Source organism: Gasterosteus aculeatus, chromosome 14, assembly GCF_964276395.1.
Source record: "Gasterosteus aculeatus chromosome 14, fGasAcu3.hap1.1, whole genome shotgun sequence".
Classification (NCBI taxonomy): Eukaryota; Metazoa; Chordata; class Actinopteri; order Perciformes; family Gasterosteidae; genus Gasterosteus; species Gasterosteus aculeatus.
In genome coordinates this window covers 14398592-14413024 of record NC_135702.1, presented here as the reverse complement: position 1 = coordinate 14413024, position 14433 = coordinate 14398592, and the positions used below count along the sequence as shown (strand labels likewise).

Sequence of the window (14433 nt, the reverse complement as noted above, 5' to 3'; positions counted from 1 at the left end):
GATCTGGTCCTCGTTGGACACAGAAGTTTGTCCCTGGCTGAGACTCACGTAGTTGCACACAGCAAAGGAACACACCAAGTGAGCCAACGGGACCATCTCCTTCACCCGCCATGGGAATCTAAAGCGTTTCCTCCCACTCGTTCTGTACAGGCTGCCTGTCACAGGAGCCAGGATGAAGGTCGTGGTCGTTCTGCTGCTTATGGTCACCTCGGTTTACGGGATACAGAGAGGTAAGCGAGGTTTTCATTTGCTTTAGCATTGGTTCTCATTGTGTAGGGGTACCTTCCTTAGAGGTGTAGAATGCTGAATACAAAAAATGAGTCAAAAACAGAGTGACAGAAATCCCTTATAATATGTTTACATGTAAAGGCAACAATGGATGAAGATGCTAAAGAGCATTCTGACATCAGTAGTCCTGCATCCTGCATGCAGGGGCAAGGAGAAAGTGTTTATAGGTCCACACAGATCCCCTAACGTTGCCACTAGAATAATGCTACTTTTTGTCTTCTTTTCTTGTTTGACCACAATGATAGAATTAAGTTGACGAAGCCTCTGTCTGGTCTGCGTAGTAGAATCCGATGGGATTGTTGTTTACAATCTGATTAACTACACAATGGAAAACAACCAAGAAAAACTGCAAATCAAAGCCAACAAGGGATTTTACAAGTTATGGGCTTTCGTTCCGGGAAAGAGAAAGGGTTGGAAGGGATTTAAGGAATACAGGAGTAAATGCAATTAAAGTTTGAAAGAGAAAGATTTGTTCAGTGATCATTGCAGAAAAAGGTGTATATGAATGACATTTGCAGCAGAAAAATTAACAGGAGCCATTGGATGAATAGAAAATGATAACCAAGAAAAAATAGCTAAGATGCACATTTACTTGTTGACTAAAATGTTTACATTCACATTCCTTTTACCTACCCATACATGAAAATGCCAACTTAGAAATTACAAATTTTTTAATGTTGTATAATGCACACACACAACAGTCAAAATGCAGTAAAGTAAGTGATAATGAGAGGCACTTTGTTTGTATCTTTGTTTGGCTTTTGCAATCCATACAGTGGAGGCCTGATGTTAACTGCACTGTGTCACTTCTTGTGTCCAAACAGCATTTAGTACGAAACTCCCTAGATTTGAATCCAGTAAGACTCTCGTTTGTTCTAAAGAATTAGTGATGTTGCTAAACATGGACCGCAGAAAAACCATCGCCCTTCAGATGATGTCCATCTGTTCAGACATAGTATTGAGGAACATACTATGCGTGGAGAACAAAAACAAAGAAAAGACCCACTCCAAAAACAGTCTTATTTTAGCATGGTAACACTCTCATTGTGCAATGCACAGCTGAGGCTGATTAGTCTATTTATAGTTTTGCCATCCCTCTTCCTCACTACATCATGATGTTCATTTAGTAGACCATGGCCACTAGTGAAAACATAATTATGAGTATTGTATTTAGTTTACAATAGTAGATCCCACCGGAATGCTACACACTGGCCCTTTAACAAAGCAGCCACAAGTGAGATATTTCACCTGACTTAACCTGGGCTAAGAATGGCATTCTATGCTATAAAACCCTGCCATGCCAAGGATTTACAGTAGCACTCTCACCATCACTCAGCCAAACAGCAGCAGTGCAATGTCAGTGCAAAAATATGGTTTCACAAGAGGAAAAAAAGTAATCCATCTCTTCATTCTCCTCTCTTATCTTTTCCATTGCCTTTTTTCTTTTTCTGATCTTACCTTCTTTTCTCTCCTGTTTCCTATTATCCCTCTGCCTCTCAGTAGTTCAGACAAAGTTCAAGGCAAGCCTGATGTCTCTGATCTGAATCCACGTATAAACAGTTGCCCCCATCCCTTCTACTCCCCTTCTACTCCCTTCTACTCCCCTTCTCTCACTGTATTCAGTCAGAGCAAGAAGGAGCCGTTTATAAACAGTTGTCTTTTCATCTTCTCTTAATCCTCCAAAAATGATCCTCCTCCAACTCTCTATTTGATCAACTCTTATCGGTCACATCTTAAGTCTGGATTCAGCTTGTTTATATTCTGAAAAAGAACAGGTGTTTTTAATGGCTTGTATACCGAGTGTTTATACAGAGCTAGTAATTTACTTTTAACAACGACCATCTATGGAAACGAAATAGCAGAGAACAGTCTGTGTGTGATTGAAGCCTATCATTGGGCCTTGAATTAAAATGTCCTTGAATTCTGCTCGAATAAAAAATAGGGGATGGAAAATTAGTTAAACTATATGTCTTACCCTCTTCTGCTCCCCTCGGGGGGGCAAAGCTGCAAAAAAAAACCTGATCTGGTGCCTTTAGTCATAGCTGGACTCCGAGTGACAGAAACAGATGACTCTAGCTTGGAAAGGAATGCCAAGAATGTCAAATAGTTTTGTTGTAATGCAGCTGGGATTCAGCTCAACGGAACTTACGGTTTTGTAAGAAAAGCTCTCATGTTTTCTTTGCATTGTACATACTTTGCACATAGCGCCTCGCATCATCACCTTATTAGAGACATTGGATGTTCTGCTGGATCACAACGCCACTTTCATCTGTGAGGTGGAGTCCCGGCCTCGTGCCGACATCAGTTGGACCAAGAATAACTACCCAATCATGTAAGTTGGACTTCTTTCACCTACAGCAGTAGGTGTCTAATCTTGCAGGTTCATGAAGCACTGAACCTGTTTAGACTGTTTGTAGACTGTTTAGTCTGGCCTCATATTTGGGTCAAAATGTTCTTTCCCACTCAGGTATGTCACATGATTCTTCCAAAAAGAAACATCCCATTTGGTGGGTAATACTGTGATTCAGTGTTTTCAGTTCTGGAAGTTGGAATTACTTTAGAGGCCACTTAGATTGCCGCAAGATGCCAAACATGTCAGTACGAGATTGCTATTACTAGGCTAACCTTACTAGACTAACTTCAAAATGGGGAAACAGCCACCACATTTAGCTATCCCAAAGATATGGTTATTTCAAAGTTATGCCATCTGAGAAGATTTACAGAAGTATAGTTTAACTCCTCAAATGTCATTTCAACTACAAGGCCAACACAAGAACAACAATACGTATTGCATCTCTAAATCATTACTACCTATCACAAAACTAAAGTTAAATGAGACAAAGTCAGAATAATTTATCTAAATCATCAAAATCAATGATCCCTAAATTTGCCCAAATTTTTGGAAAAATATTTTATTTTGAAAAATGGATTCTCTCTTAAATAAATTCGCTCATCCCTCTTGATACACTTCCCAAGCTCCAGCCAAGCGTTTTTTTGCCATGCGCGACTATTACCCCCCCCCCCCCCTTCAGTTATTTCGTTGTTATCCGCCACACCTTCAAGGCCGGTCCGCAAAATATTGTCTAATATGAAACTGGTCTGTGAGACAAAATAGGGTCGGGACCCCTGATCTAAATCATGTCAATATTGTGGACAAGCTCTAGGAGAAAAATGATAAAATATTTGTAACACGAGGAGCTAATTTTAAGGCTTAACATATGCCATAAGATGGCTATTTTTGACTATCACAATGCAAATGTTTGTGCAGGTAATTGAACAAGTATGAAGTCTAATTAACACCAGGTGCAAATATTGCAACTACGCACTGATTGTTCTGTTAATGCTTTATGTTCTGCATTCATCTAACAAGCATATTTCTAAAGCCGAGGCAATCACAAAGTATGGTGACTCGTCCATCGATCTCTCCTGCTCACAGTCACTCTTCGGTGCTTCACACACTCCTTTGTCCCACCAGGTACTATGACCCCAGGTACATCACCAGAGAGCATGGACAGATGCTGAGCATCCCTCATGTGAGAGAGACGGACAATGGAGAGTACTGCTGCCTCGCCACCAACGGCATCGGAGAGGCTGCCAAGAGCTGCGGGGCTCTGCAGCTCAAGATGAGTATGTCTGCCGTCTTCCTCGTGTTATGTCTACCCAATCCAGACTTTGTGAAATGAAGTAGAACAATTGCATCCTGTCTATTTCGTCCGATTCGTCCTTTTTTTCAGAGCCACAGATCAAACGCCATCCTACCAATGTTACCCTCTTGGTAGAATCCAAAGCGGTGCTGCCTTGCGTTACCCTCGGCAACCCCAAACCAGATGTCACCTGGCTCAAAGATGACGAGCTCATCAAAGTATGCACATTTTCACTTAAACAGCAGAAGCAACAGGAGGTTTCCTGTTACACCTCTTATAGATTTAGCTACATTGTAGCCAATGTTTATGTCCATCTGACCAATATTCAAAGTGAGTGTGGGCTGATTGCATCAAGCAATAAAGAGCACCTCTTTTATTGGCTTGGTTTCTATTTTCCAATGGAAATGAAGACCAACATAACGTTATAAAGATATTGTTGAATCTATTCTGCCTTTTAGTGTAAAAAATACAAATGGTGTCATCTCTGGCAGGTCAGTGACCGTGTTACCATCCTTGACTACGGTGCATTGAAGATCCATCACATACAGAAGGAGGATGCAGGACAGTATCGCTGTGTGGCCAGAAATAGCTTTGGTTTGGCTTTTTCAAAACCTGTCACCATAGAGATCCAGGGTATGTATTTGAATGCCGGTTCACTTTCTGTTCTTAGTACAGCATGTACTTTTTAAAAAAAGAAAAAAAAAAGAAATACAATACTACATTTTTGTCTGTGTTTTGTTGTGCGTGTGTTCAGCTCCAGCGCGAATCCTGCGGGTTCCTAAGGAGAAGCGGGTAGCATATGGTAGCCTGATTTCTTTGGAGTGTAACGCAACGGGTAATCCCATCCCCACCATCACCTGGCTGGAAAATGGGAACACAGTGAGTGTTGAGCTTCAGTGTGTGTTATGAAAGCAAGGGTTTGGTGGTTTTGACCAAATATTTTAATATCCCTGATGGATGAAATACGTCCAATGAATATACCCCAAGATAGTTAAACTCACTGAATTCTTCCAAAGTAGAAACCATTGTTTATGGTAGTAGCTCCATCCAATCATAAATCCATCTGTGTCCACCGTCTTTATACAAATGCTTGTGATCCCACTGTTGCCTCCTTCAGTGTGGTTGAGTCTGTCTCAGATGTCAGCTCACACAGCCAACATCAGAGAAATGTCATCGTGCAGCTGACATTTTGACACATTGTCAGCCGCAGAGCCGTGGATAATAGGAAAGCTCTGACGTTGCTATAGTCAGGAGAGTCAACAGGCTTTACTGTCTGATGAAGATACGGACGTTGAGTTTTTATTTGTGAAATCTCCACATACCGATGGATTGACATCAACACTGTAGCTTTGTCCACTTTTGTCAAATTAGTAGCAAACAGCTGGCTGCTAAATCCAGCTCAAGACTCAAGCAGAGGCGGGGCTAAAGCGCACCAACTTAATTCATCGGCGACCATCTTGGTTTTATGCAACCAAAATACGGTGTATAGAATGGCCAATGACATCCATAGCACTTATCCTAACACACTCGGACCAGCTCACTATTTCCCACATCTAATGCAGGTTTAAATTATTACTGTTACATTAGCCTAAGCGTGGCGGAAGGATATTTGGCATTATTACATACAGAAGTAAACAAAGTTACCGTGAGCTGACCCTTTGGTTTGAGGACTACCTTTGGAATCTTGTTCATGGTGCCGTCGTCATTAAGTTTTTTTTTTTTGCCGACGATTCCCAAAGCAAATTGATCTGCCTCTTGTCTGTCAGAAGCGGCTGCACATGCGTGGGGACCTTTCTATAATTCTCACAATAGCAAAGTAATCCGGCGGGCCGCACTGGGCCACCCAGCGGGCCGGATTACTACAATATTGACTGACATCGGTGCTCTTGTTTTTAGCTTGTTTTGTAGTTACGGGTATATGTGCCGCCTCTATAAACCTCTTTAATCCTGGATATTAAACTACATGTGATCACTTTGAAAAACACTAAACATAATGTCTGGGTATTTAATAGTCTTAGGTGCAAGCTACAATGTGATTACTGGCCCATTATGCTTGTAAATAATATGTGTGTGTGTGTGTGTGATGATTAAAATGACTGCAAGCTGCTTTTCTGGTAGGTCAATTTCAGCAAGGCTGGATCGAGCTCGTCCCAAAAACAGAGAGGTGACAGACACAGCTTCAAATATAGACGTGTCACACATCAGCACCCACCCATGCACACAAACACACACTCAGTACGCACCCAAGTATAATTGATGTATGTGGGAGTTATGTGTCAATGCAGAAACTGAAAACAACAAAGGCATTTAATCTGCTTTCATCCCCCCGGTGTGAATTGCAGGGAATTTTTTTATTTGTCACATAGCTCACTATGCGTTCTATCGACTCAACACCCATGAAACTGTAATACAATCAGCGCATTGACACTTTATTCAAATTATTTAGTGTTCATTTTCATTTCTGGGCTGGATATTTGAAAAAACTCTCACCTCATTGTATGTAAAATTCTGCAGCTTCAAATATAAGTTGCAACAAAAACACTGGTCCTGTACAAATGTTTGGCCACACGTTTTGTTCCTGGACCTATGGTCCATGGTGAGTCTTCCTCATGCTGGAAGGAAGATGATGATGCTGTCGCTGTGTGCACTGGGCAACAGGAATGTAGTTCAATTTACGAGCAAGCTACTGCAAAATCTGCTTAAACTGCACGCAGGTCAGTACTCCGCAACACTCCCTCTAATGCTAGGTCGTCGTGGCGCAGGGGTAGAGAGGGTGCGCTGGGAACCGCAAGGTTGGTGATTCGAGTCCTGGCTGCCCCATGTCCCATGTTGAAGTGTCCCTGAGCAAGACACCTAACCCCTAATTGCTCCCCGGATAAAATGTAAAAAGTCATGGGTTAAAAATGTAATGTAAGTCGCTTTGGATAAAACCGTCAGCTAAATGACCTGTAATGTAATGCAATACTAATGCTAATGGTGAACGTTTCAAAGAGTTATTTGTCCCGGCATATTGACACCCTGCTATCATTCATCAAATTGTTTTTGGGGTTTTCTTTTCCAGATTTTGGGTGCATCAGTGGAAGAGACGTTGACAGGCGAAGTGATCCTGTCCGTTCTTAAAGTAACAGTGAACAAGCCGGCCCTATACACATGTCTGGCCTCGAACAGACACAGCACCGGAGCAAACACTGCAAAGGCAACCGCCAAAATCATCGTCGCAGGTTGGGACCCCTTTTCTTCTCCTACACTGACTGTGTGTGTGTGTGAGATGTCTTTAGTTGCGTTAGCTGTTACTTATATTGTGTTAAGTGTGGCTTCAGCTGTTTGTCCCCCGCCACCCCTCTCCACTTCCACCCACCTACCCATTTGGCTCAACTTCACATCCCGCGATCACTGTCCCCTCAACACACACACACACACACACACACACACACACACACACACACACACACACACACACACACACACACACACACACACAAGCACACAAACATGCGCGCACACACACACACACACACAAGCACATCCCTTCCTCCGTGATCAAACCACTGTCCTCCCACCTGGTTGCCCCATACATAGCTTTGAGCGGGTGAGAGAAGCACCATGGTTGGTTTTCTTACCCTGTTTATTTTGATCTTTTTTCCTCCTCTCTTCTTCCCTGTCCTCCTGCTTGTGTTTCTTCAACCGGTATTTTCTGGATATTGCCATTTCCCCGTAGAGTGGAGGTAAGCAAAATGGTTGATTTTTCTATGAACGTTTTTCTTGACCATTTGTGTCATGGCTTTCTTCCAATTTCTTTCTACCGCCTCATTGCATGACCACATGTTTATGGTATTGTCACTCTGTTTTATTTGGTATTTCTCTGCTTCTTGTGACCCTCGGTTTGATACACGTCCTCCGTTGTTAAAAATACTATAAAAATGTGTCCAAAAATAGTGCATACAGTGGTGTAGAACCTTTTCAGTCAGTCAAAAATAAATTCTAATAAAAGGAAAACAAACAAGCAGATCGCCCTGATTCTAGTGGTATATGTTTTATTTCTCTCTGACAAAGCCTGCCGAAGTTATCGCGAAATAACCACCAAACCATCGATAAAAAAATATATATAAATTTCTTCAAGCAGACATGGAAATTGAAGCACAGCCGGTCTAATCATGCTCATAACTAGGCATGGTTAGCCTTGTTTTCAACATCAGAGCCCTGGCTACAATAAGCCATAAACTACTTTAAAATACTCAACTTTAGTGGGTGGGGTAACAGTGAGAACATATTAAATGCATATTTGTTGACTTGACTGACCAAAAGTGCCATATTTTTATGATAATTTATGCAACATTTTTTTCATTCATTAAACAACACGAGCAGAACGCGCTGATTACGGTAATATAAGTATCATTTCGTTAAGACAAACCATGCCAAACTTCCAATACAAAACCCATCAAGCCATGGAAGCGAAAAAATCATAAATGTTGTTGTTTTGAAACTTTACATGTGAACTGTCCACAAACTGGGCTATCGCGTAAATGTGTTTTCATCCTACGGTGTAGCTCTATGGGATTCATAGGGCTGGTTTATGACATTTTTTGAGGCAAATCTCAAACTTTTTTGTGTGTAATATTGATATAACGTTTTCAAGAGTAATATATTGACTGATTGTCACACAGTATATCACTCACAGGAGTTCCACTTTATCCCAACAAAAAGAAATTGTACAAATACACAAAGTATTTCCAGAGTTATTACACTTTTTATCATGGGTGTGCCATTTATATTTATATTTATATATTTATTTATATATTATAAATATCTTTGTTGATTTTGTGCAGAAAATAAATATTATTAGAAATAAGCCGTTTAAGAGTTTGTTCTATGAATCTAATTTGCACTCATTTGACCACATAATACAATTTCTACACCGTATGAAGACTTTGCTCATCCACCCCTATCCCTCACAGTTTTTCTTTCTGATTTTGTAAAATTCCCACCTACAGAAATGAGAAATTGGTGCAGATAGCACTTTGACATACGGTGACTTATGTAAGTGTCCATTACCAAGACACTTTTCCACTTCCAGTACTCACACTTAAAGGAATAGCAAGTAGTCGTGAAAAATCATTTGGGTAACACTACAATACTCAATAGAAATGAACTAACTGCGCCATAGTTCAGAGAATCTTTCACCTAATGCTTTTCCCCCAAGTTTGTTTTTTTTCTTCCATTCCAGTCCATGCATGGTCACGTGACTTTTACCCAGATGTGGTTTAGATACATTGATTTTGTCCAGTTTTGTAGACTTGTTGACAGAACACATGCAGCAACCGTCTTCTGCGTGGGTCTTCAATCTGAAAATGTCTTCTTCCCCGCAGACTCTACAAGGGCGTCACAGGCTACTGCAGTGCGTACCGCGGAGACGAGTGCCGCACCGTCCTGCAGGACGACCTCCTAGTCTTCTTTAACTCCTCCCTCTCAGACCCCGAGGACATGCAGGAGTACCTGGTCCAGAGCTGGTGGACGGAGCTGGAGGGCCTCAGCACGTTGTGCAGCCCGGCGGCGCGCGCGTTGCTCTGCCACGCCTCCTTCCCCGACTGCAACCCCTCGGGGTCAGGACCGGCTCCCAAACCCGTCTGCCGGTAATGAATTGGTCTCCTTCTGTCCGTTTGTACAACAATCAATGGATCACTGAATGAACGAAGTTGATACTTCCTCTATTTGTTTTGGCTCCTTCAACTCAACAGAGAACACTGCCTGGCAGTGAAGGAGCTGTACTGCTACAAGGAGTGGTTGGTGCTCGAGGGCAGCAGTTCTGTTCAATCTGGCTTCTTCAGCTCGGCTTCCACCTCACTCCTCCCCAATTGTCAGGCCCTACCGAGCCTTCACGCAGATTCTGACGCCTGCACACATGTCCCTTTTGTAGGTAAGCCTTACTGAGACAGCTTTGAGTTCCCCCACTCAAAGCAAATAATCCTAAAAATGAAGAACTCTCTACTCTACTGAGGAGCACGTTGGAAAAGGAGTTACAAATAAGAGTAAATAATAAATTAAAATAAATAAAAAAATTGAACTAAATTGATTTGCCACAAGCTGCTAGTGTTGTGTGATAATTAATTACCAAACCACTTGAGCAAAAACACTCTTGCAAAAGAAACGTTGCGTCAAAAGAGTGTTGCGTCAAAGAAAAGCAGGAGTTGGCCGGCTGCAGTTAACCAAAGTAAAGCCTGGCATACTAAACTACAGGTCGCTGATACTTATGAGGTCATTAATAGGGTCTGACCCAGCCCAGCCAAAATACACAAATCCAGCGTTGTGTGTGCGATGCCAGGTGAGGTGTAATAGTGGGTATGTTTGCGCTGTAATATAATTGGAACTGTACTGAAAATGACTTTCAAATTGCGGGACAGCTGTACTTCTACTCAAAATTATTTGTTTTTCTTATTTGCTCTTTTCTGCATTTCAGACATCAAGAAAGATCAAATCACAAGTAAGTGGAGAAGCATTTAAAGTGGATCCCAAACCTCAATCAAACTCATGCAGTCATTAGGTAGTGTTAATTCTGAAGAAATTCTGTTTGGTGTCAACAGCAGCGTGCTTCAGTGAAAAGGGCCGTTTCTACCAAGGCACCGCCAATGTGACCAGGTCCGGGGTGCCATGTCAGTCATGGAGCCAACAGGTATGTGGCTTATGGATGTGGATATGTGTGCATGTGTGAACCTCAAATTCTGATGAGGTCTTAAACCTGCACTCTCCGCACTGACCACCAGGTGTCTATTGTGTCTTGGACATATGTCTGTAAAAAAATAAATCTACTTCCCACCTGATTTATTCCCTCAGTAACCATTGTAAAATGGGTTTATGGTTTATATTGCTAGTTCCAAGTCTGGTTTAATACAGCAGATGGTAATTTAGTAAATTATTGTCCGTTCAAATAGTCCGTTCATAAGGCTGAGTATACGAAGTATAGGGCGGGTTTACTATGATTGCCAGGTTGCTTTCACTGTCAAAGCGTATATGCGTATAAAGGAAAATGTACAACGATTTTTTTTGTATAAACATAACTGAGTTGTCTCCTGTGCAGACGTCACTGTATTTTGAAAAGATTACATTGATGTAAGAATCAGAAACTGACACGTGTTGCTTATTTTTGTAGGAAAAGTCAACTTTTTGTCACGTCACATATGATTGGTTGCATAAGGATGCGTTGAAATATTCTATCATCTGCTTATGGAAATGTAGTAGTGTCTCTGAGTCACATGTTTAAAGCCCAGACTCTGTGATACTCTGTGGATATTTCTGATCTCTAACCACAGACAGAAAAACATATAAAAGCACAAAACACACACAAACACACACTCCCTGTGGCCCAAAATCCTCTTAATGTTTTTACGGCTTTGCTCTGCGAGAGTCTTTGAGTGTGAGCTCCTACTAGTCTCCTGTGCAGTGTATGTGTGTGTGTGTGTGTGTGTGCACCAGGCCAGCAGAAAGAGGGGAGGGGCTCATCATGTCACATCCTGCCTCTGGAAGCAATTAGTTTTCACACGCATATGCTGCACAGACCCCATTGCTAACACACACTCACTCTAACATGGTTCACTGGCTCACAGACAGACTTAAAGGTGATACTGAAAGAAAGTTTTCCCATTAATGGGGTGGCAGATTTTAATGTATTTTCTGTCCACTGTCTCTTTTTTCTCTCCACTTCCAGTTTGCATATATTTATATATATTACTATGTAAAATGAGAGCTTGGAGCCCTAAAATGTCAGCCAAAGCAGCTCTTTAAACCAAATACTAACAGCAACTGGGAACATTTTCTATGTAACTAAGGGGAGCTTCATGGTACCAATGTGTCCACACCATTTGCTCACACGTTTTACTTTTTCAACGTATGAAAACAGAAGCAAAACTATTTTAGATACCAAAATGACATGACAACTCACAGCAACAACGCCTGGACAGCTTGTCACGATAACACAGCAAAAGTTTTTCAAGAGGTCGCTCAACAAAAAGTAGTGTGGTGAACAGAGCTCAAAGGAAAGCTGACACTTCTTAGCCCTCAACATGTTCTGAGTCAACTGGAGACAAGCCCAAGCACAAAAAAAGTTATATTTTAAATGATTATGGATACGACTTAATGGATAGGTCATGGCTGCTTGTGGAAGATAGATGGTATGGTAGGATGGTTACTGAACTGGGAATTTCCAATATCATGTGTGGTTTGGCTCATCCCTGGTACATGAAGCACAAGGGTTACGCATTTCATTTGTAAATGTGTTTGTTGGTTTTGATTGAGAGAGTTGAACTTCATATTGATATGATATAATACGATAATAATTATAATAATACGATATTTTGGTGTACATATTTGTATGTAATATTGTGGCTTATAGTGCCAAACAAAATGTTGTTTGAATTGGCCCAGTTGAAAAGATTTGGGACACTGGTCTGGATTAAAGTCAGGCTCTAACTTTATTTGAGAAAATGACATCAGCTAACAATTGGAACATGTTGTACTTCCAGGAACACACTGTTATTATTTGACACGAGGTGCCGGCCACACATAAATCAGAAGGGTGGATGGGACACATAACAAGGGACAGTTTTGATTAAGTTCCTGTATGATTACAGGATATAGCATGATTGGGGTATTGTCGGGTCCCACATTTCTGACGGACTCAGAGCAGATTGCCAAAATGCCGTACCCTGAAACTAAAGGGACTGCTCTGGAATTAATTCCACCAACTTTTGATTTGAAAAGTTTCTCTCTTACAATACACATCTCTAATTCACAGCTGAAGCTCAATGTAGCTTTTACCTGCCAAACTGGTCCATCAGAGGAAGAGCAGCTGTTACTAATACACGTTGAGTGTTGTTTTCTTCTCTAAACACTAATCAGTCAGCGGTGGCTCTTTCTAAAGTCATCATTTACCTTCTTCGCATCACAGAGCAGATGTTGTTAAGCAAATATTTTTTGTAGTGAAAGATATTCTTCACATGTGAGTCCGTTAGGAAATGAGCCAGAAGATATCATGTTTCCCCTTGAAGTAAAATCACATGGTCAGCACATACTCGACACATATGGATGATGTCACGGAGAAATAGTCATGGAGAAATACTACAGCAAAAGTTTGATTCAGTCTGACTGTGGGGAAACTCCACTGATAAATAAATGATTATACATTATATATTTGATAGATGAAAAGATAAGACATGGCACTTGAGTCCCAGTTAGGTGGATGTTCATCAACAGTGTTTACTCACTATAACGTCATACCAACAAGGTGATTTGTTCGGCTTTTTTTCCCATAACTTTTCTACACATATCCTATTTAGTATTTTGTTGTAAATGTGATACTATTTGATGACCATAGCTCTGTTTGAGTCCTATGACACTTTTGTTGACACTGTTGTTTTTAAGCAAGTTTTGGTTATCACCAGAAAAGCAACATGATTTATCATTTTTATATTCTTTTGGTTCTTCTTAAAAGCAACAGCCCTAGTAGCCTAGCGCGTTATCAATAAAGTGCCACTAGTCCTCTTCACGTGGGAGGTTGGACGGTTTGACACTGAAGAACCCCATCTCCTACAAAGAGTAAATGTTGGTACATTTTAACTATTGACACAAATGTTCCTTTATATATCAAATGTTTTAAGTGAACCAAGTACTTTTTGCACATACAAACAATTGTTTTCTTTGCCAGCCTTTAGTGCCCCAATCAGAAATGTGTATTTGGATGACAAAATGACACCTCTCGTCATATGGATTTGCCATTTCTAACATTCCTGGCACTAATAGTCAACCATGTGAGCATTTTGCTTTACTCAGTGCTTGTTGAAACGAGCCCTTTCAGCTCATAACTTCATATCTTTTGGCATAGGTTAGACCACTGGTATTTTTATGACTAAGGCGTATGGCACCCAAAGACACCAGATGTTCAGTATTTGAGTTGGTAATCTAATGTTTCAGAAACAACTATACAACCCCTAAAGTATCCTACATATTATACCTTCTGCAGACAGGAACCTTAATGTGGGACCTAATCAGGGCCATGAAAAATGTATTAAGTTATTTGTCACCAGACAGCGTCACCCCCGCCCCTGGTTTTCTACCCAGTGCAGCAAAGGCAAGGAAAGCCTCAGGAGAAACCACAGAGGACTAGTGAAAAGGCTGCGGGTTTGTTTTGTTTGCATTGCACCTGGAATCCTTTTCCATCTGGTGTTATCTGAAAGGACGCAAAGGACTCATTGTTCCCTTCATAGGTAGTTCTACAGTATGCTGCGTAGTACATATGGCTTTGTCTGAATAGAGCTACTGTCCCACTCTGTAGGTTCCCCACGAGCACCGCCTATCCGTCGACGTTATTCCAGAGTTGAAGAACTCAGCCAACTACTGTCGAAACCCTGGAGGAATCAGCGACAAGCCGTGGTGTTACACCTCCAATCCCAACATCCGCTGGGAGTACTGCGCTGTGCCCCGGTGTGGGGAGACCAGCATTGAACCAGGTTTG

General features: G+C 41.4%; 1 protein-coding gene across 1 annotated transcript in view; it reads left to right on the top strand.

The window, feature by feature from the left end:
• Positions 1 to 14433, top strand: part of musk (muscle, skeletal, receptor tyrosine kinase) — a 28591-nt gene continuing 14158 nt past the window's right edge. The window contains exons 1-13 of the mRNA XM_040198219.2: positions 1 to 230; positions 2494 to 2620; positions 3764 to 3915; positions 4023 to 4150; positions 4424 to 4565; positions 4687 to 4811; positions 6994 to 7153; positions 7651 to 7657; positions 9299 to 9562; positions 9668 to 9846; positions 10387 to 10410; positions 10511 to 10599; positions 14254 to 14428. Of these exons, the coding sequence (XP_040054153.2) occupies positions 173 to 230; positions 2494 to 2620; positions 3764 to 3915; positions 4023 to 4150; positions 4424 to 4565; positions 4687 to 4811; positions 6994 to 7153; positions 7651 to 7657; positions 9299 to 9562; positions 9668 to 9846; positions 10387 to 10410; positions 10511 to 10599; positions 14254 to 14428 (1630 nt within the window). The 5' untranslated portion in view covers positions 1 to 172. The remainder of the gene's footprint in view (positions 231 to 2493; positions 2621 to 3763; positions 3916 to 4022; positions 4151 to 4423; positions 4566 to 4686; positions 4812 to 6993; positions 7154 to 7650; positions 7658 to 9298; positions 9563 to 9667; positions 9847 to 10386; positions 10411 to 10510; positions 10600 to 14253; positions 14429 to 14433) is intronic.